Source organism: Zootoca vivipara, chromosome 6, assembly GCF_963506605.1.
Source record: "Zootoca vivipara chromosome 6, rZooViv1.1, whole genome shotgun sequence".
Lineage (NCBI taxonomy): Eukaryota > Metazoa > Chordata > Lepidosauria > Squamata > Lacertidae > Zootoca > Zootoca vivipara.
In genome coordinates this window covers 13,115,204-13,134,208 of record NC_083281.1, presented here as the reverse complement: position 1 = coordinate 13,134,208, position 19,005 = coordinate 13,115,204, and the positions used below count along the sequence as shown (strand labels likewise).

General features: G+C 52.6%; 2 protein-coding genes across 3 annotated transcripts; one reads left to right on the top strand and one right to left on the bottom strand.

The window, feature by feature from the left end:
• Nucleotides 1–69: 69 nt before the first annotated feature.
• LMNB2 (lamin B2) lies at nucleotides 70–14,030 on the bottom strand. Its single transcript, XM_035118524.2, has 12 exons — nucleotides 13,694–14,030; nucleotides 12,307–12,443; nucleotides 8,925–9,081; nucleotides 7,733–7,858; nucleotides 6,750–6,920; nucleotides 6,356–6,481; nucleotides 5,560–5,780; nucleotides 5,106–5,394; nucleotides 4,872–4,979; nucleotides 4,452–4,571; nucleotides 4,179–4,283; nucleotides 70–3,542 (listed from the first exon to the last, which is right to left on the bottom strand). Exons 1-12 carry the CDS (start codon nucleotides 13,931–13,933, stop codon nucleotides 3,501–3,503), a joined length of 1,842 nt encoding a protein of 613 aa, XP_034974415.1. The 5' UTR covers nucleotides 13,934–14,030; the 3' UTR covers nucleotides 70–3,500.
• Nucleotides 14,031–14,076: 46 nt separating this feature from the next.
• LOC118086646 (SCAN domain-containing protein 3) lies at nucleotides 14,077–18,659 on the top strand. 2 transcript variants are annotated; one of them, XR_009557720.1, is made up of 2 exons: nucleotides 14,077–14,251; nucleotides 15,547–16,752. XR_009557720.1 is itself a non-coding variant. In XM_035118537.2 (2 exons), exon 2 carries the CDS (start codon nucleotides 16,971–16,973, stop codon nucleotides 17,769–17,771), a length of 801 nt encoding a protein of 266 aa, XP_034974428.2. In that variant the 5' UTR covers nucleotides 14,077–14,251; nucleotides 16,764–16,970; the 3' UTR covers nucleotides 17,772–18,659. The 2 variants fall into 2 exon arrangements, 1 of the variants encoding a protein (XP_034974428.2); XM_035118537.2 differs by lacking the exon at nucleotides 15,547–16,752 and adding an exon at nucleotides 16,764–18,659.
• The last annotated feature ends 346 nt before the right edge of the window (nucleotides 18,660–19,005 follow it).

The following is a 19,005-nucleotide window of genomic DNA, read 5'->3' as shown; positions in this document are numbered from 1 at the left end:
TTTTTTAAATCATAGTCTATATTAGTAAAACCTTTGCCTCACAGGAGAGTTTACCACAAAGACACCAGGTAAAAATGCAAAACATTTATTGGAGTGTCTCGTACAAAAGGTTTCCAGTCAGAAAAGGTATATTACAAATCCTCGAAAAAGACAGAATTTGGCATGCATATCCATAATAAAGCAAAACAAATTTGAAATGCTAAATAGATCAGTCTCCTCCAAAGGATGGGCAATGCCAATGCCACCTCTTCCACAGCATTCACTCTGAGTCTTTCCTGTCACCACGCAAGAACAAAACCTGCAAGTCAGAAATTCACTCTACAAAAATAAAAGTTGCAATAAGCAAATCCTTTCTGTATGAAGAGAGGCAAAGTTTGCAACACTTCTTTAGAGTTTCAAATAGCTTATTGCTTGTGGAGTTAGTGTCAATTGACAGGGCATGGGGCAGGCAGGCGTGTTTCACCCACAGAGCAGTCTGCCCAAGACATCAGGAGGCGGAAACATGATCAGCCATTCCACTGCTGTGGTGAGAAGCAAAGACTCAACCCCGCCCCCCGGCAAGCAACCCAGAGATTTTCCACTTTTCAAGGGTTTGCTCTCTAGACTTTAGCATTTCAAGGCAGCATTAAAATTTTCTAATAGCCATATGTGAATAACAGCCCAGGGCGAATATAAATTTGCTTTTTCTAAGTCTACAGCATTTTAAGGGCAAAAACCCCCACAAAACATTCTGTCTCTCAGGTTGCAGCCCAACAACTCCACTCCCCAGTGGGAGCAAACAGAGTGGAAGCTGAACAAGTGACAGAGGGTTGAGGCCAGGAGGGAACTGGCCTCTCAGATGGGCTCAGACCTAGAGACAGAAAGTGGGACCCCCAAGAAGTTCTTGGAAACAAGTGGATTTGGGGCCTACTGGATTGGTGGGATGAGATCCATCCGGGCTGAAAGCAGCTCAAACTGAGGTGAGGGACATCAAACTTGTGGGACCCCAGCTAAGGTCGTCCTGATTATGAAGGGGTGGGCCTGGCCTTTGAAGGCCTTTCACAGCTCTCAGCTCCTGGTTCTGCCCTCCCTGCCACAGCCAGAGCCCGAGCCCAGGGGAGACAGTGTAAGGAGCGCTGGCCTTGGCATTTCCACAGCAATTGTTCTGGAATGACGATTTCAGGGGGGGGGTCAGTGCAGCCCCAGGCTAGGGAGCCCCAAGTGGAAGGTGCCCCCCAAAGCCGGTGGCCACCCTAACTGTATGGGGACTCTGTTCAGGTCCCTGGCTCAGCTTTGCAGAGCAGTCTGGAACCCTCCTCCTCCCCTCTGGCTCAGGCCAGCACAAGAGCAGCCTGCTTAGCCCAGTAGCACATTTGCACCTTCACATCTTTAGTATTCACAGAAACAAGGAGATTGGCCTTGGAAGAGCAGCTGTGAGAAACAGAATTCAGAGGGACAGGAGAGCAACGTCTATGGCAAATGCCCTCAGCCCCCTGGTCAAGCTGAGCAGAAGGAGCATCATGCGGAAGAGGGGGAGGCAGAAGCCATGCTTCCAAAAGCTAAATCTAAAATGCTTCTCTATCACGTGACACAAGTAATTAACACACCACGTGGCATCATTAAAATGCCTGTGGAATATTAGCACCTCTGGTGTTTTTTTAGTATTATTTTTAAATATAAAGTAGGACATTTTGTTCCCCAACCCATCCATTCCCACCCAACTTGCTCTGCAGCAAAGCCATGATCAAAGTCTTGCCCGGCAACCCTCCCCACAAGACCCTATGAACATGAATATCTGCAGGGCTGTATCTCCTCTCTGTACACGCGCCACTAAAAGCATCATCGGCTGAGCCACAGTCCTGGGGTCCCAGGAGTGGGTGGCAGGACCCTCCACTGTTGCAACTGGGACATGCTGCTTCCTGGCGCCACTAACTCTGCCCCAGATGCAACCCTGCTTGCCCCTCAAGGAGATCCAGGGCTGCCAGGAAAGCATCACACACCACCTTTGGACAGGTGCTGCTCAGCCGAGGCAGCTCCTTTGGTGGAGAACAGCTGTGCCAAGGACTCTGCAAGACCAAGGAGACGGTCACTGCCCGTCTGCTCCAGATACTTATCACCTACCTGCCCATACCTTGTCCTCTCACTCTGTGAGGTGGTGCAGATCAGGGCAGAGTAAGCAGCGGCAGCATCTTCTCTAAACTCCCCCTCCAAACAAAGCACCCTGGAACTGGCAAGGCTGCCCTGTGCATTGGAGCATGGGGAGCCTCTGCTCACAGTGCAACACTGAGCTTGCCTCTGCCCTCTCTGGGAAGTGTGGAGCGAGCGAGCTGCAAGGAAGAGGGACTTGGCAGAAGACGTCCCACATCCCCACCACTTGTCTCCAGTGACAAGACAAGCAGACAAGTCGCTTCTGGGTTTTTTTTTACTGCAGAGGATGGAAAAACACAGACCTCCAAGCAGAATCTCAGCAGCTGACACGTCTTGTGTGAGGACTCAACTCGGGAATTTGAGGGCAATGCCTTCAGCTACAGAAACAGTTCCCACAAAATCTAGACTTCATAAGGGCCAACGTTCCAGGATGATGGGTTGCATTGGAGTAAGACCTACTCAGAGCGAGAGTCATCTCCCTCAATGGCATTCAAGTGAGTTGCATCCATTGGATTCAGTGGGCCTTTGACTTTATAAAACCCTGTTTCTAGGGTCATTCCGCAAGGAACCAGCAATCTTAACCTCAATTACCTGGGAGTAAGCCCCACTGAAATCAACAAGACTTACTTCTGAGTAGACATGGTTAGGATTGTTCCCTGCTTGAAAGCATGGCAGCAGAACTTAGGCAGAGGAAGTTCTGCAAATGACTGGAGGACCAAACTTCCTTCAAACAAGCTCCCGTCCCTTGCCTAAAATCAGTGCTCCTCACTTCATCTCAGCTTCTGAAACCTCCATGCTCCACACAGAGCTGCCCAAACTGATTCAAGAGTCGTTCTGTCCTAGGAGCTCCAGGGCTTCTGAGGCACACCTGGAGACTCCCTCCTTGGGTCAATTGCATGAAAATATCACTACTACTCACATTTGCCACCTGGTTTTATCTGCACAACCACTGAGGTTGCCCCTGAGGGCACAGGCAGGCTTACACCCAGGGTCACCACCCGACCACCTCCCCCCAGCACAAGAACAGGAGGGTCACAGAAGCAGACTGTCCACTCCGGAGTGACAACTTCAGCCATGCTTTCTCTTCCCTGGAAACTCCTGGAGCTGCATCACTCTTTGGCTTGCAAGTAAAACAACAAAGTAGACCATGGGCATTCCAAAGGGAAAGCAAGTCTTCAAAACACGGTGGCAGTTCTGGCTGATTCAAGTTCTCTCTTTAAAAAGTTTACTAAGGAACCAACTCCCAAGAAAAAAGAAAGAAAAAAGGAGGAATCATATGCAATGTATAAAAATAGTTTCAGTGACTCTGGGCAAATCAAAAGCGGGGCAAAAAAAGGAGGAGAAAAGATGAGCAGAGACGGTTTTCCTTCCTCTCACATGACGATGCAGCCCCTGGAGGTGGTCCTGGGATCCCCCTGGAGATAGAGAAGGAAGGAGGGGCATCAGGAAGCTCCCCAGGTGGCACCGGCAACTCCAAGGAAACTTGGATAGAGGAGCTCAGCCTACCTGTCCGCCTTAGCACCTTCTCCCACCCTAGAGAGAAGCAGGGTGTGTGTGTGTGTGTGTGTCACAACCAGTTGGGTGCAGGAAGGAAAGAGGAGTTGCCCCTGGGCACCACCCACAGCAGAGATGAGCAGCTGGGAATCCCTTGTGCAGGCCTCAAGAGAGGCCGCTGCCACCTCCCTCCACGAATCTACCCTCAGAAGTCCTCCCCTTTTCAAGGTGAGTCAGGACTCAGGAATGCTCCCTCTGCCACCCCAGGGAGGAAGAGACTCCTGACTTGGCCAATTTCTTCACTTTCCCTTCTCGAGCAGAGTCAACTCCCAACTCCTTAACCTTTGATAACTAAAAGGCTGGGCCTAGCAGTTATGCTCAGCCTGTTTGTGTGTGTGTGTGTGTGAGAGAGAGAGAGAGAGAGAGAGAAGCTGCCCCTTGCGAGAGCCCGAGGTACCCCGTTGTCTCCTTGGAACCACCCTCAGCCATGGCTGCAGTCAGGTCCCTATCGATTCAACCTTTGGTGGGTGGGTGGAAGTGCCTTTTCTTCCACCTACCTGCTGGTGAAAGAGGTCTTCCTCCCCAAACTCTGCCTCCTCATCTTCCTCCCCATTGTCCTGCAGCACAGCAGACGACTGAGTCAAACTCCTCACAGCAACTTCCTGGGAAGAAGGAGAATCACAGTTCGTGATAAGTGTAGCAGGGGCTCAACTCAAGCTCAAAGGCAGCTTCTTTGTCATGTCCTTGCATCAAAAGCAAGGCAACGTTTTCTTCACTATCTCCAGCACCTCCACCCCCCACCCCCAGTGCCCCCCGTTCGGAGGACCTACCTCTCCGTCAGAGTTCACCAGGTAGGTGCGGACACTGGTCCCGATGCCCCAACTGGCCTGGTGTTTCCACACAAGGACGGAAGGTGGGCTGTGGGCCACCCCAGCATCAGCTGCCCAGATCTAGCAAGACAGAGACCCCCTCATTTACAGGTAGGGCACCCTTGCTCCTTCACCCCGCCAGAGGGAGCAGCTCTTCAAGCTGACCCCAACGGCCAGCCTTCCAAGTGGCAGAGGCATCTGGGCTTCCTGCAGGGACCCCCCCCCCAAGTTGCTGGGAGCCTTTTCTCCACAGGCTGCAGAAAACAACCAAGGAGGCTCTGGTTCGGGCACGGAAGGTGGGCAGTCTCCAGATACCGGGCAACCAATACCCTCCCTTCCAATGGGGAGGCCTTTTCTCCCGAGGAAAGAGCCATGACTTACTGTGACCGTCTGCCCAGCCCGGAGGACATATTTCGGGGTAAATTTGTAAGCCACCTCCTCTCCCTCACCAATCTTTTTCTTCAGCCTCCAGTTCCCAAGAGACTGATCCTGAGGGAGAAGCAGTGGGACTCAGGGAGCAGCAAAACCAGCTCCAGGGCTAGGCCAGCCAAGGAGGAAACCCAGAAGGCCCCAGCAGTGCTTCTGAGCCAAGACCTCTCTCTTCCCGCAGCCTACCTTGTCAGAGTGGTTCTTCAGCTGAACATACTTCCCCTCTGGGTCCACGTCCTCGATGCTGATGCTGCCCTTGGCAGAAGCCTGCTGGGAAGTCTGGAAGGCGCTGCTACTGGTGGCACTGCTGCTCCTGGGGCCGAACCCACTGGAGCCACTGCCAGAGAACTCCTCTGCTATTTCCAGGCGCTTCCGCTTCCCCCGGGAGGAGCGGGAGGCGGAAATGCCGCTGCTGGACGAGGAGGTGGCCCGTGAGACAGTGATACGGGCTGAGGGGCTGGGGGACAGCTTCAGCCTGGTAGGGAAAGGCAGACGAGGGTCAGCAGGGCAAGAGCACTGAGGGAAGGGCGTGCAGCCCATCCAGCCACAGAACCAAGCTGCCGGCGCCACTGCCCAACACAGAGGAGCACCCATGTGAGCTCTGCTCCTTCCTCTCTCTCCCTGCTTCCTCCCTCCGTACCTCTCCTCTTCCCCTTCGAGGAGCTTCCGGTAGGCGCTGATCTCCATGTCCAGGGCCAGCTTGACGTCCAAGAGCTCCTGGTACTCCATCAGCTGCTGCTGCATCTGGTCCCGCATCTCTGTCATCTCCCTCTCCTTGCCGTCCAGCATCTTCCGGAACTTCTCTCGCTCACCAGCCATCAGCTCCTCCAGCTCCCGAATCCGGTCTTCTGCGGCGTTCGCCTGCAGGAGAAGGAATAGTGCTGGCCTGGGACCCAGAGAGAGAAAGCCTCCTGGAGGGAAGGGCACTGTGAAAGGAAAGGGGGGCTAGGGCCAAAGCACAGTGCAAGCGCCCCCTCCCTCACCCACCCCAAGGGCAGGGCCAACCTCACAGGGAAGGCTTGGCTCAGAAACAATCGACTGGAAAGGAACACTTGAACAATCCCATACGATGAACACTTTCCTGAGCTGAAAGGAGTTATTACAAATAAACACAGGAGGTATAAGGGTCACAGCAGAACCTCTCAACTTGGGCCTCCAAGGACACAAATAAAACAGGAGGGGTGGGATACAGACAAGTCTAGAAATCAAGTTTCTTTTTTTTTCCTGGGATGGAATCTGAGTGGGGAAGGCCTGAGGCTTCCAGCTGGCATCTCCTTGAAAGCTGCTGCCCTTCAATGTGGGTGAAGCTGAGGAGCCTGGCAGGCCAGTGGGCCTGGCGCAGTACAAGGCAGCTTTGTGAGACCAGGAAAGCCCCGGCCTGTCCAGAGCTGGAACTGGAAGGCAGAAGGGGGCGTGAGAGGCTACCTTTAACCCACCTGCTTCTGCAACCCTGAGAGCTGGTAGCTGAGAGATTCAATCCTCACACGGGCCTCCTTCAGCTCCTCCCGAGCAGCACTGGCAGCTTTGTCGTTCTGGTCAGAGCAGAGTTTGGCATTCTCCAGCTGAAGAGAGAGATGGAGGAAAGAGTCAGGCTGCTCCCTGGGCTCTTCTGTCTGGAGATCTGCTGTGCAAGGCACTGGGCACTCCCCCCCCCCCGCCAGCCAGCCCACAACGCCACAGAGGGCAACAGATTCCAGGGGGGAGCTCCTGAATCCCCCTAAACAGGGGCTCCTGGCAACTGACGTGCAAGGAGTGCAAGGCCAAATGGACATCAGACCCCTCCCATGCCAAGCCTTCCCTAGCCCTCTCAGCGTCTGCCTCCTCCCTCACCTTGGCCTGGTAGGTCTGCTCCACCTCCAACTTGTAGAGCCGGACCTGCTCGTCATGCTGCTGGCGAAGGTCTTCCAGCGTCTGGGAGAGTTTGGACTCGCACTCCTGCGGGCGGCTGCTATCCACCTCTACCAACTGGCGCTCGTGCCGCTTCCGTGTCTCCCGCACCTCCTGAGAGTGGGGAGCAAACTCAGGCCAGGGCTCAGGCTGGCAAGACCCCTTGCAGGAACCAAGACCCTCAAGGACCACTCCTCAAGGCCCCCGCCAGGAAGCACCAGCCCAACCACCCCCAGCAATGGCAGGCAAGAGGAAGACTGAGAGGTACATCATCACACTCACTTTCTCACACCCATCCAGGGTGGAGGGTGCTGGCAAATGCCTACTCTGGGAAGGTTCATAAAAAGCAGGGAAACCTCAAGAGGGAATCGGGTGGTGGAAGAGGTCTCCTGCCTCCCAGCCCCAAGCAGCAGGTCCCAAGGGTGGGCATGATCCACTGCAGACATACAGGAAATCCAGTCACCAGGTGCCACCGTCCCCAGCTCACATCCGGCCCCAAGATCTGGGCTGGGGAGTGATCTGGGTGCTGGACCACGCCTGCCCTTTGCACCTCTGAGCTGCCAGCTGGGGCCGGGAGGGACTTCTGCTCCCCCGCCGCCAATACAGGATCAAGCAAGGCCCATCTCTCAGTGCCTCCAGCATAAGAGAGGGACTCGGGGGAAGGGAATGAAGCTCCTTGGGGGCCCACCCTGAAAGACCCTCCTGGTGGGGGAAAATGTGAGGAACACCAACAACAGGATAGATGACTTCTTTTCCCTGGCATACTCAAAGGGACCCTTCTCCTCCACAGCTCAAACCCAGCAGGACCGTGACGAAGAAGGGGGCCCTGTCTCCTCTCCTCTCCCCTCCCTCCCTGCCCACTCCCCCACCCCACCCAACGGCAGCCACAGCCCAAGCAACCTAGCAGCAGCAGCAGCAGGTTCTACCTCTTCAAAAATGTTCTTCCTGAAGTCAAGCTCCTCTTGCAGGCTCTGGCAGCGATTCTCCAGGTCCACCCGCATCAGAGTCTCCTTCTCCAGCTGCTTCTTTGCCACAGCATGACCATCTTCTGACTGGGAAAGGCATTGAAGGCAGTGAGTGTGAAGGGGGAGTAAGTGCCCAAATGCCCAGGGGAGCCGTGCTGGAGATGGGTCCTGCACACTCCCCACTGTCTGCCCAACTTCTTGGCTCAACACGAGACATGGTCAACCTCAATTCACACATGCAGTTCTAGCAGCTGCATTGGGGCCTAATTCTGACTTTGCCTTTTTCAAAGGTGTGGGCAAGCCCATTCACAGCCAAGGCCTCCACAGCCTTGCTGGATGCAACCAAGCAGGGTGGCTGGGGGCTCCGAGAAGGCACTTTGCACAGCACCTTATGCTATTGGCAGCACTGCCGCAGACTGGCTTCCTAATTTAGACATGCAAATACCGACTATGAGCACTCCTTGCGGAAGGAGTTACACTTCAACCATGTAGATAGTGTGCCTCCACCCCCACCCCCCTGCAAAACAGACACCAGCAGTCAGCAACTCCTAGAAAAGCCCTGTCCCCGCCCACCAAAATGAGCCTCATGCGGCACATTAGCACCACCTTCTGGGCACCATCAGAGCAAACAGGAGGACAGATTTCAGGACCTGACAAAGAATAATTTGGTCTAGAGAGGAACAGCTTCCCCACAGCTGGAGTGAGAACTGCTGGGGGGGGGGAGGGTGAAACCTGCCAACGTGTCCCTTCCAGGCTACAGGCAGGTGCTGAAACCCTAGCATTTCCTAGGCCTTGTTCAAGTTTGGGGCAACCCCAAGGACTCAGCCAAGGTCTGCCATGGCTCTAAGTGGGCCATGAGGGAAACAGCCTCTGGCTTTCTCTAGCTGCCAGACTACTGGAGCCAAGGAACCTGGTGCCGGGACTTCATTTTGGCATCTTAGCATCAGCAGGAGAATCAAAGCAGCAGGAGCTCAGCCCAGAGTCAAACGAGGCCCTTGCACACAGCTGACCCGCAGCCAGGCTATTCTGGGCTCAGGAAACCTGGAACCAGGGATGAAGAAGATGCCTATGGAGTGACTGCAGACGGCCCCTTCCCTGCTGCTTCTCAGGATGCTCTCTGCCTCTGCTGTGGTGACCCCCCCCCCCCGTTTACCTTGGCCAGCTGCGCACGCAGGTCGGCCACCTCCGCCTCCAGGTTGCGCTTCTCTGTCAGGGTTGCCGTGAGTTCTGCTTCGCTCCGATGGAAGAGGACTTCCAGCTCCTTGATGCGGCCCTGAGATGTGGACCACTCCCCATCTTTCTTTTTGTAGCTAAGGAGGGGAAGAAGGCAAGACTCAAAAGCAGCTTCCGCTGTCATCCGAGTCGTAACAAACTCCTACAAGATCTGGCCCCTCCCCACCCTGGGGCTATGGGCAAAGCACCTTCTCAAAGCATCGCGAGGCACTTTGCAGCACCAAGCCTCTGGCAATCAGGGCCAAACTGACGGACTGCGAGGGAAGTGTTCCCGCATAGCACACATGTGACCTCTGTGTCTTTAGTGTGCATATATACATGCAGACAAAGGGTGACAGGAGAACTACCTCCTAGATTTGTGGGGAAAGGCTACACTTGGAAATTAATGCATCCCTTAATGCAGGGATTCCCAACAAAATTTTCTCGAGGACCCCTCATCGAGCCGCTATTGCGACAAGGACCCCCATTAATTCCTAATCCTAAAATTAAAAAGTGAGAGCCAAATTAAGAGTCTTTTTAAATTTTATATTTATACGTTTTTTACAGTTACAACAGAGTACTCCATCAGTATACAGTTAGTTTTAATTTTCAGTTCTTAATGAGATGAGTTAAATCTGTCCTTTGAGTCTATTATTTCTGAAATATTAGGTTCCAAACTTGAAACTTTCACTCTGAAATCCGACTGCATGTCGAGCCGATTCCTATATTTGTTTTTCATGAAACACATGGAAGAAAATGCTTGCTCACACCGATATGTGGTTGCAAATGAAAGGATCTTTTTCATTGCCTTATCTCCAAGTTTCTTGTAGTCCTTGCATGCTGATGCAAGGTTCGAGAGTCACTGACTTACTTGCTTGAACATCAAATGCATTATCTTCCTCTTCATCTGTAGGCCTTTGTCGTTTTAACGAACCACTTTTTAACCAACGGTCCATTTTTAACTACACAAACTGTAGCTTCCGCGAAAAACAACGCTTTGTTTACAAACACTACTGTTTTGCAAAGAGGCAGCGTGCGCCAGGGAGGAGGGAGGGGAATGGAGAAGACCTGCGCAGTAGCGCACAAATGAAGCCGACGTGCGCAAAGCATCTTGTGGAGGTGAGCGTTAGTAGAATGCGCGCGCTGCCTCTTTGCAAAACGCCACCTAACGGCATACAGCAGAACTACTGCCTCTATCTAATTCTAGTTTTGCGCTAGACTCTGCTCATGCAGGAAGCGGCCAAAACAAAAAAATCTGTTATCATACGAAATATATTTAATATATTTTTTATTCTAATAGCATCTTGCGGACCCCTCTGGCATAGCTCGCGGACCCCTGGGGGTCCCCGGACCACCTGTTGGGAACCACTGCCTTAATGTAACTTGACACAAGTGTTTGCCCATTAAAAACAAGCCTGCTGGCAGCAGGTTAGAGTGGCAGGTGGCCACCCCAGCAGCCCCTTCTGCACACACTGCCAATAGGACGCCTGCAAGAGCACAATTGCCCAGGAGTGCTTCCAAAAACTCACCGCTCACCAAGCCCAGTGGAGCAAGGAGCAGCCAGAACCCAGCCCAAGTGGAGCTGCTCAAGAAAGAAGCAACCTGCAGTCTGGGCTGCAAGAGCCCACTTGGGGAAGAAGATCCAGAGAGAGCCTGCCAAAGCCCAGGTGGAAACACTTGCATCTCTTAATGAAGGAAAGAGTTCTGGGATCCTCATGTTGCTGACTTTATGCTCATCCAGAAAGGCTGAACACCACCCAACCCATCTGAAGCCAGGATCCTACTGGTTACTGGAAGGATCCTGAGTGAGAAGCAGGGAAGACCTCCCAAGGTGAAAGATTGTGAGAAGGAAAGCTCCCAGGGGGGAGCTGCCCGCTTTCTGCGTGGGTTAAGGGTTGTTTTGAGAAAGGACTCTGTGAATTATTTTCCCTTTTTGTTTTGTATTTATCTAGATTAGGTTCTTTTATCTTAATGCATTTTTAAAAATTATTATTAAAATCTTATTTTTTTTATTTAAAAAAGGAAGGCAGGATCCCATCAGAGGACTGACTTGGAAGGACCTGGCAAGTAACATGTGCATCATTTTTAAAGTGCTTGTTTGTTTTAAGGGCAGAAAACCTTGTTCTTCCTCCAACCAATATCTGATCTGAGTCCCAGGCAGTGCAAGGCAGAGGGCAAAGTATTTGGAGCCCCTCATTCCAGGTTTGTAGAAAACAAGACCTTGATATGCTAAGCATCTGGCACCTGACCAGAGCAGAATTTCATTTTCAGATGCAGCAGCAAACCACTTAGCAAGCACAGGATTTTAAAAGCTCATATCCAGGACAGTAAAAATGGCACTCGCCACAAGCAGAGCAGCCATACTTACACACCAGGGACAAGTCAATGGTTTGTCAGCAACTCAGTTTTATTCAAAGGAGACCCGCAGCGAAAGTCAGCCATGTCTTTTACTTTCAGTGGGTCTACTCTAAGCAACACTAACCCTGGATAAACCCTAGCGTCCATGCTCCATTGTCTTGCAACTTTAGCTCCAAGCAGAGAATGTTTCTCTCAATGTGGATTCCTGAAACAGGAAGATCTGCACCCACTGGGCCCCAAATCTATTCCCCATGTCAGCATGAAGGCTGGCTAACGAACTCACCAATAGCTTGTGAGAACTTTGGCCCTAACTTCATGTCACACGCAAAAGGTGTGCAGCAAACAGTTCCAGAGAGCCACACCTTCTGCAGAGAAGCAGCTCCTGGGGTGGGAGTGTAATTTGGAGCAAAAAACAGTGTATGTGTGTGGTGGTGGTGCTCTTAGCACACTTTTCTCCAGCCTGCTCCCCCCCCCCCCAAAAAAAAATTCCTTCCACAATATTTAAGGAGAGGGAATGCTTTCCTGCTGGAATGCAGCAGGCAGGGAAAGCAGATGGTCTCAAGAGCAGCCTTGGAAAGCCTGCAGCCTGGGGGCCAAATTCAGCCCTCCAGATCTCTCTCTGTGTCCTTTGGGAATCTCTTCCTGGATAGAGTGTGTCCTCACACTGTGAGAATGCCTTCCCTTCCCTGCACAGAGGATGGGGGAAGGAGTGTGTGCACATGTGTGTGCAACAATCTCTGGTGTGTGGGTGGCCAGCCCCCTCCCACCACAGGCAGCTCCCCTCAGAAGGTGGTTCGTGGCCTGAAAAGGGTTCTCCACCCTGCTTCCTTCAACTCTGCAGCTGGTGGGCGGGGACAAGCACGTCACACTAGCTTGTGTGCAACACTGGTCCAGCCCTGACACGCTCACTCCTAAGGAATGCAAGAAAGGCCAAAAGTTCACCGTGGCAGCATGGCTTCCCTTACCTCTTGGCAAGCTCATCAAGTTCCGCTCGCAGCTTCCCAATTTCAATCTGCAGCTTGGCCCTCTCTCTGGCCGTCTCATCAAGAACTCTCCGGGCATCCGCCAACTCCGACTCATAGAGGGCCTTGATGCCGGTCACCTGCACAGAGGGAATGATCAGGTACCCCTACCAGCCTCTGGGGAATATACAGAGCAGCAGAAGGGTGGATGCCATTTGCCCCCCTCCAAAGCATGGAGAAGAGCCCCCCAGGCCACAGCAGGAAAGGGGCAAAAGAGGCCAATGCCACAGCAAAAGAGAAGAGTGGGAGCCACTTTCTCCTCCCAGAGCAGCAACATCTGTTCTCTTCCTCCTCCTGCCTCTATTTCTCCAGAAAATGCATTTTCCTGCTCCTGCTGCTTTCTGAACAGCCTACCTCTCAGCAACTCTGCCATTTTTGGGGTCCTGTCCAGAGAATGATTCAATGTGATTAGAATCAACATGAAGCAGCCAACCACTAAAAAGAAATGTTGCTCTAGCAATAGGACTGGGCCCTTATTTAGCGCTTTGGACGCCTTGGGAAAAGCAGACCAAGCAAGAGTGCCGTCCATATTCCAGCCACTCTGGAAGGGAGGCCAAGGACATCCTGCACAGAACTGAAGCTCTGAAATGGCACAGCTCAAGGCTGCCCCAGGAAACAGGACACTTTGCCACAAGGCTTTGTCCACAGCCAGAGGAGTGGAAAGCCTCTTGTCAGCCCTGGAAGCCCAACCCCACCTGCAGGGCCACCTGCAGGGCCCAAGCAGGAAGCTGGAAGGAAGCAAAGGATGATGCTCCAGGAGCAGCTGAGCTAGGGGCAAACAAGCAATGACAGATGCCTCCTGACAAAGGAGGCAGCAGCTGCTTCTTTTCTAGCACCACCAGGGTTTCCGAACTTTCTGAAGGAACCAGCACAGAAAAGGCTCTGGGAGGCTATCGAAGGGAAGAAAAGAGCAAGAGCGGAGGGGAGCAACAACAGGCAACAACAGGCAGCTTCTCTGGCGGGAAGGAGCCGGGAGAGAGCGGCTCAGAGGGACAGGCAGCGGGGAGAAACCCGACGCGAGGAGAGATCCTGCGATCCACGAGGACAGCACACGTGCACACGCACGCACTCTCTCTCTCACACACACACACGCCCCCCAGGGTGAACTAGATGCCCTCGGGGAGGTCTCGCGGGATCTGGAGAGCCGCCTGGCGAGGCTCTTCTCGCCCCCCCCCCGCCGGGCCCCGCCTCGCCGCCCGCTGGATGGCCGAGTTCGCCCTCGTGCCCCCGAGGCGCGACAGCCCCGCGAGGTGGGCCGCCAGAGGGGCGGGACTCTTTCTCCCACAACAGCCAGGCCAGGTAGGCCACCCCTCCTCCCTCCCTGGCGTACCTCTCTCGTGACCACCTCCTCCTTCTCGGAGACGCGGAGCAGCAACCGGTCGTTCTCGAGCTCGAGGGCGCGCACCCGCTCGATGTAGTGGGCCAGGCGGTCGTTGAGGTGCCGCAGCTCCTCCTTCTCCTGCAGCCGCGAGATGCGCGTGGGCGACAGAGGGGTTCCGGCCGACGCCGACGCTCTGGGGGTGCCCGGGGAGGGGGTCGGAGGGGCGGCCGAAGGCGGAGAGGAGGACATGGTGGCGACTCTTCATTCAATCCGCCCGGCACTGGGCGGGAAGGCGAGAACGAGGGAGGCACAAAATGGCGGTCCCGCGCGCCAAGCTCGGAGGAGTCACCGCCTCGCGCGGTGCACCACGGGAAACCGAGTCCTCCCCCGGGCCAATCGGAGGCGGCGGCGGAGCTTCGCGAGCCTCCTGCCCGCCCCTTTCGCAAAGCACCCTGGGGAACGTAGTCCTCTACCTCATGGTCCTCGCAGTCGCCATTTTGTCGCCTGGAGGCGGTTTTGTGTGTTTTCTCCTCGCGCGCTCGCCTCGAAACGCGTTTGTTTCTTTGGGTACGTAAGTTTAAGAGACACGTTATGGCGCAATGAAAGTGGTCTGTTGGCGGAGATGAGGTTTCCCGCCTTCCCCGGAAAGAGCGAGCGAGGCCGGCTCCTCCTCCCGCGTCTCCTCTTTGGGCTCCCTTATCCACGTTGTCCCTCAGTCCCAGGCAGTGGAGACCCCTCCCGGTACAAGCTCCGCTGGAGGGGCCTCCTATCCAGCCTTCTCGCGAGGGAGCCGGCCTGGGGCCGAGGAGAGAAGCCGGCGGACTTTCCTGGGGGAGCCGCTCCTAGAATCCCCTGCGGAGCAGCCGCGGCTCTTCCGCCCGAAGGAGGCTCCGTAAGCGAGCCGGGGGTGGCGGGAAGGGCGGCCCCGATCCCCCTTGCCCCGTGGAGCTCGCGAGGAGGAAGGAGAGTCTCCCGAGGCCGCGTCTGGCTCAGCAAAGAGGAGGGCGGGATCTCGTGGGGGGGAGAGAGAGCGGCGCCTCAGCTTCTTTTTATGATTTTTTTTAGCAAAGTAATAATAATAAATGGAAATGTGCACCCCACCCCCGAGACCATTCCATGGTAATTATTCATCCTCCCAAAATTTCAGCAGTTCTTGCGATGGCCCCTTTCCGGTTTAACAGCACAAATTCTACAGACACCTTCCATATCTCCTCCGCCCTGCGGCTTCTGAATCGCTCAGGCTAACCGACTAAAGCTTGGGGAGGACAGGAGGAGACGTCTAGCGCTTCGGGGATGTGACACTGAGGAGCAGAGGGAGCTCCTTGATCCAGGATCTGCGCTCTTGTCAAGCTCCTGTCCTGAGGAGTTTGTACAGAGCCCCCGAAAGAAGTCCTTGCCAAGGAGAGCAGTGCATGCTGAACAGAGGGCAAGTGACTTGCAACTGCCTGGGCTCTGCTTGCTTGTCAACCTGCCCTGAAAAGAGACCTGGCAGAGCAAAAGGTCCCTCTGGTCTTGTGCAGAAGCCAGCACCCCCAGAGTCCATCCCCACAGCTTTGCCTGCCAAATCTCCGTCTGCTGCTTCAAGACCGCAAAAGGGAGCTGAGTGTGCAGCAGAATTCCATAGTGCCTGATGGGCTGAGATCTGTCACAGGCCCAACCTAGGCCTGTTCCCCCTCCCCAAGGTCTGCAAGAGCTGCTTTCTGTTTTCTTCTGGGCAAGGGAGGCTTATGCCACCGGTTGTCTCCTCTTGGTGTGCAAGTTGTGCTTTTCGCAACAGTTTCACAGGCTGCACAAGGGTGGGTGGGAGCAGCAACTCCCCCCCCCCCACTCAACTTGTGCAAATCCCTGTGATTTTTGTGCAGCTGCCTTTGGCACTGGAGGTCGCAGCAACCGGTCGGGTCTCAGAAGAGAGACGAGTGAGTCCAGCCCTGTGCAGTAGCAGCAGCTGTCCTGTCAGTCCTCCTGTCAGTCCTCCTCCTCATGCCTATACCATCTGTGCCATGCCTATTCCATCACCTGTGCCATGCCTATTCCATCACCTGTGCCATGCCTGTATCATCTGTGCCATGCCTATACCATCACCTGTGTCATGCCTGTACCATCACCTGTGCAATGCCTATTACTATAAAGGGGCTTCCACTCTAATAGGCCCCCAGCACATGCCCGTGAGTCACATGATCCATTCTGGGAGCAAGATGTAGAAATTAAATCTTTGTCTCCTCCACCTGGGAACAAGTTGCCTTACAAAGAGGGGGTGGGCTTCATTTTGAAAGGTACCCTCGCAGTGTTAAAAGGGATGTGGCCTGGGTATGATTCAGAAGGAGGGGGTATGCTGCCACCCCATGCTCTCTGCGCAGCCTCCCCCTTGGAAGGCACCTTGTCCCCACCACCACGCATTCATTCATATAATATTGTGAGACAATTTAAGGTGAAAAAAATAAAATAAATTCAAAATAGCAATAACACTTTACAAACCATTGTGATTTTTTCTGACTATTACTATGATTTTTATTATACAGTAGTTTGGAAAGTTTATTATTCAGTACTTATTATTCATCGAATAAAAGTAAGGGCTCGCCTCTTGCACACGGGCGTTCCGATCACATCCGCCTGTCAGATCTGATTGGATGCCCTATTCAGCCCTATGGAGCAGCAGATGTCAGCGTCAGCGGTGACATGTCTGCTGACACCCGCTGCCATCCGCATCCGATCCTGTCCGTGAAATCCGGACGGATGGAAACCCTATTTTCCATCCGTCCTGGGTGGGGATCAGATCGGATGGGATCGGATGAGAGCGGACAGGCGGTCCGCTCTCATCCGATCCCCCATAGAGAGCAGCGGGGTTCTGACATCTCCCTCTCCGCACACAGTGTGGAGACAGAGCTGTCATCCGCCGGCTCAGCGGGGATCAGTGAATCGATCCCCGCTGAGCAGAGAACGGTCCGCAACGTTTTTGTTTGCCATTAAAGAAAAAAATATTAAACCATGCTTGAATGTCGGAACTGGTTACTAAATTTTTTGAATCCCACCACTGATGTTAAGGACTATAAATAGCTCCGGTGTCACTGTTCACTAACAGGAGGAGGACAGGAGGAGACATCGCAGTAGATCGCCGATGAGCAGAAGAGCGCCAATGGATCTGGATTCGGAGGAAACATGAGCAGAAGAGCGCTGACTGATGGATCTGGATGGAGACATGTGCAGAAGAGTACTGAGTGTGACGGACAGCGGCTATCTGGAGGAGACAAGCGCAGTAAGTACTGAGTGACAGTGAGATACTGCAGTGATGGACAAGTTTTTGAAAAGGAAAGAACTGGACTCTGAAGAAAATTTGGAGTCAGATGAGAGCCCAAGTATGAGTGGGGATCAAAAGAAAGCAAAGATGGTTAGCTCGAGCAAAGTCTCTGGCACGAGGCAATATAGCGAAAATGAAAGAGCTCTTAAAGCTAGCTATCAAGTTGCTGAACTTATAGCCAAGTCAAAAAAGTCGCACACTGTGGCAGAGACATTAATACTTCCCACCTGCAAAGCTATTGTAGAGGAGATGCTCGGACCTGAAGCAGCTAAGGAAATAGCCAAAGTCCCTCTCTCAGACAACACAATTTCCAGACGTATTAATGACATGTCTGCAGACATCGAAAGTGTGGTTTTGGAAAAGATCCGTATCAGTGAGAAATTTGCATTGCAACTTGATGAGTGTACTGATATCAGTGGACATGCTCAACTCTTGGCCAATGTGCGTTTTGTTGATGGTGATGCAATTAGAGAAAACTTCTTTTTTTGCAAGGCATTGCCAGAAAAAACAACAGGAGAAGAAATTTTTCGGGTCACATCAGAATACCTTGAACAAGGAGGACTTAAGTGGGAAAACTGCACAAGTGTCTGCACCGATGGAGCTGCAGCCATGGTCGGGCGCACCAAAGACTTTGTAAGCAGAGTGAAGGAAAGAAATCCAGATGTGATTGTTACGCATTGTTTTTTACACCGTGAGGCCCTCGTAGCCAAGACTTTACCAGCAGACCTAGTTCATGTGTTGGATGATGTTGTGCGCATGGTAAACTTTGTAAAGTTTTGCAGCTTTGTGTGAGGAGATGGGAGCGAAGCATAAAACCTTGCTGTTTCATACGGAGGTCCGGTGGTTGTCGCGTGGCAATGTCTTGGTTCGTGTGTATGAGCTGCGGGAGGAACTTAAAGTGTTTCTGACAAATGAGAGGTCAGATTACGCAAAGCTGCTTGCAAGTGATGAGTGGTGTGCAAGGCTGGCATACCTGGCAGATATATTTCATCATCTGAATGAACTGAACACACGAATGCAAGGCCGAAATGAAAACCTGCTTACAAGTACAGATAAAATAAATGGATTCCGTTCAAAGGTGCAACTCTGGCATCAACACGTGGAAAGTGGCAATCTTGAAATGTTCACACTCACCCAGCAATGGCAAGGTGTTCACACTGCTGCACTGTGTGAGATAATAGTTAAACATTTAAAAACTCTCAAGGAGAAGTTGTCATTTTATTTCTCTTCAGTCTCCACTGAATACCTTGACTGGGTTAGGCACCCTTATAGCTCAGCATCAGTTGGTAGAAAGGACATGACTTTACAGGAGCAGGAGGAACTAGCTGAACTGAGACAAAATCGTGGTTTCAAGCTAAGATTTGCTGATCTACCTTTGGACAGTGTTTGGTTGGATACTGCCAAGGAGTTCCCCCTTCTGGCAAACAAAGCTATTTTGACATTGCTCCCATTTTCCACTACATATCTGTGTGAGATGAGCTTTTCAAGCATGATTGCTATAAAAACTAAATACAGAGAGAGACAGAGAGCTGTTGAAGAAGAGCTACGTGTGTGTCTTTCTTCGATTCCAGCCAGAATATCAGCTTTCTGTTCAGCCAAACAGGCCCAGGCTGCGCACTGAATAAAGTATTTTATAATTTTTCATATTTCTGTTTACTTACTATTTCATAATAAAGTAATTATACTTTATTTGTGTTTATTTGATTCCTATTCAAGAGAATTACTTTATATATAGTCAATATAGGCACAGAGTTAGTTTTTTTAACATTTTCTAATGGTGGTGTGCCTCGTGATTTTTTTCATGAAACAAGTGTGCCTTTGCCCAAAAAAGGTTGAAAAACACTGAAGTAAAATAATAGAAATACTTAACTACATAACTAACCAATCACCCCTAACAAAAGTCCTCCTCCCCAACCAAGTCCCTCCCCCCTCCTGCAAAAATCCTGGCTATGCCCATGTGCTGCCATATATCTGCCCTGAATCCCCCAACATTCAGTTTCACTGGGTGTGGTCTGCAAGGAAGGGA

Coding starts and splice junctions, on each gene's coding strand:
- LMNB2 (XM_035118524.2), bottom strand. CDS start 13,933: ATGTCCTCCTCTCCGCCTTCGGCCGCCCCTCCGACCCCCTCCCCGGGC. Junction 6,921..7,732: donor GGAAGAACATTTTTGAAGAG/GTAGAACCTGCT, acceptor CCCCACTCTCAG/GAGGTGCGGGAGACACGGAA. Junction 4,980..5,105: donor TGAAGAACCACTCTGACAAG/GTAGGCTGCGGG, acceptor CTTCTCCCTCAG/GATCAGTCTCTTGGGAACTG.
- LOC118086646 (XM_035118537.2), top strand. CDS start 16,971: ATGGACAAGTTTTTGAAAAGGAAAGAACTGGACTCTGAAGAAAATTTG.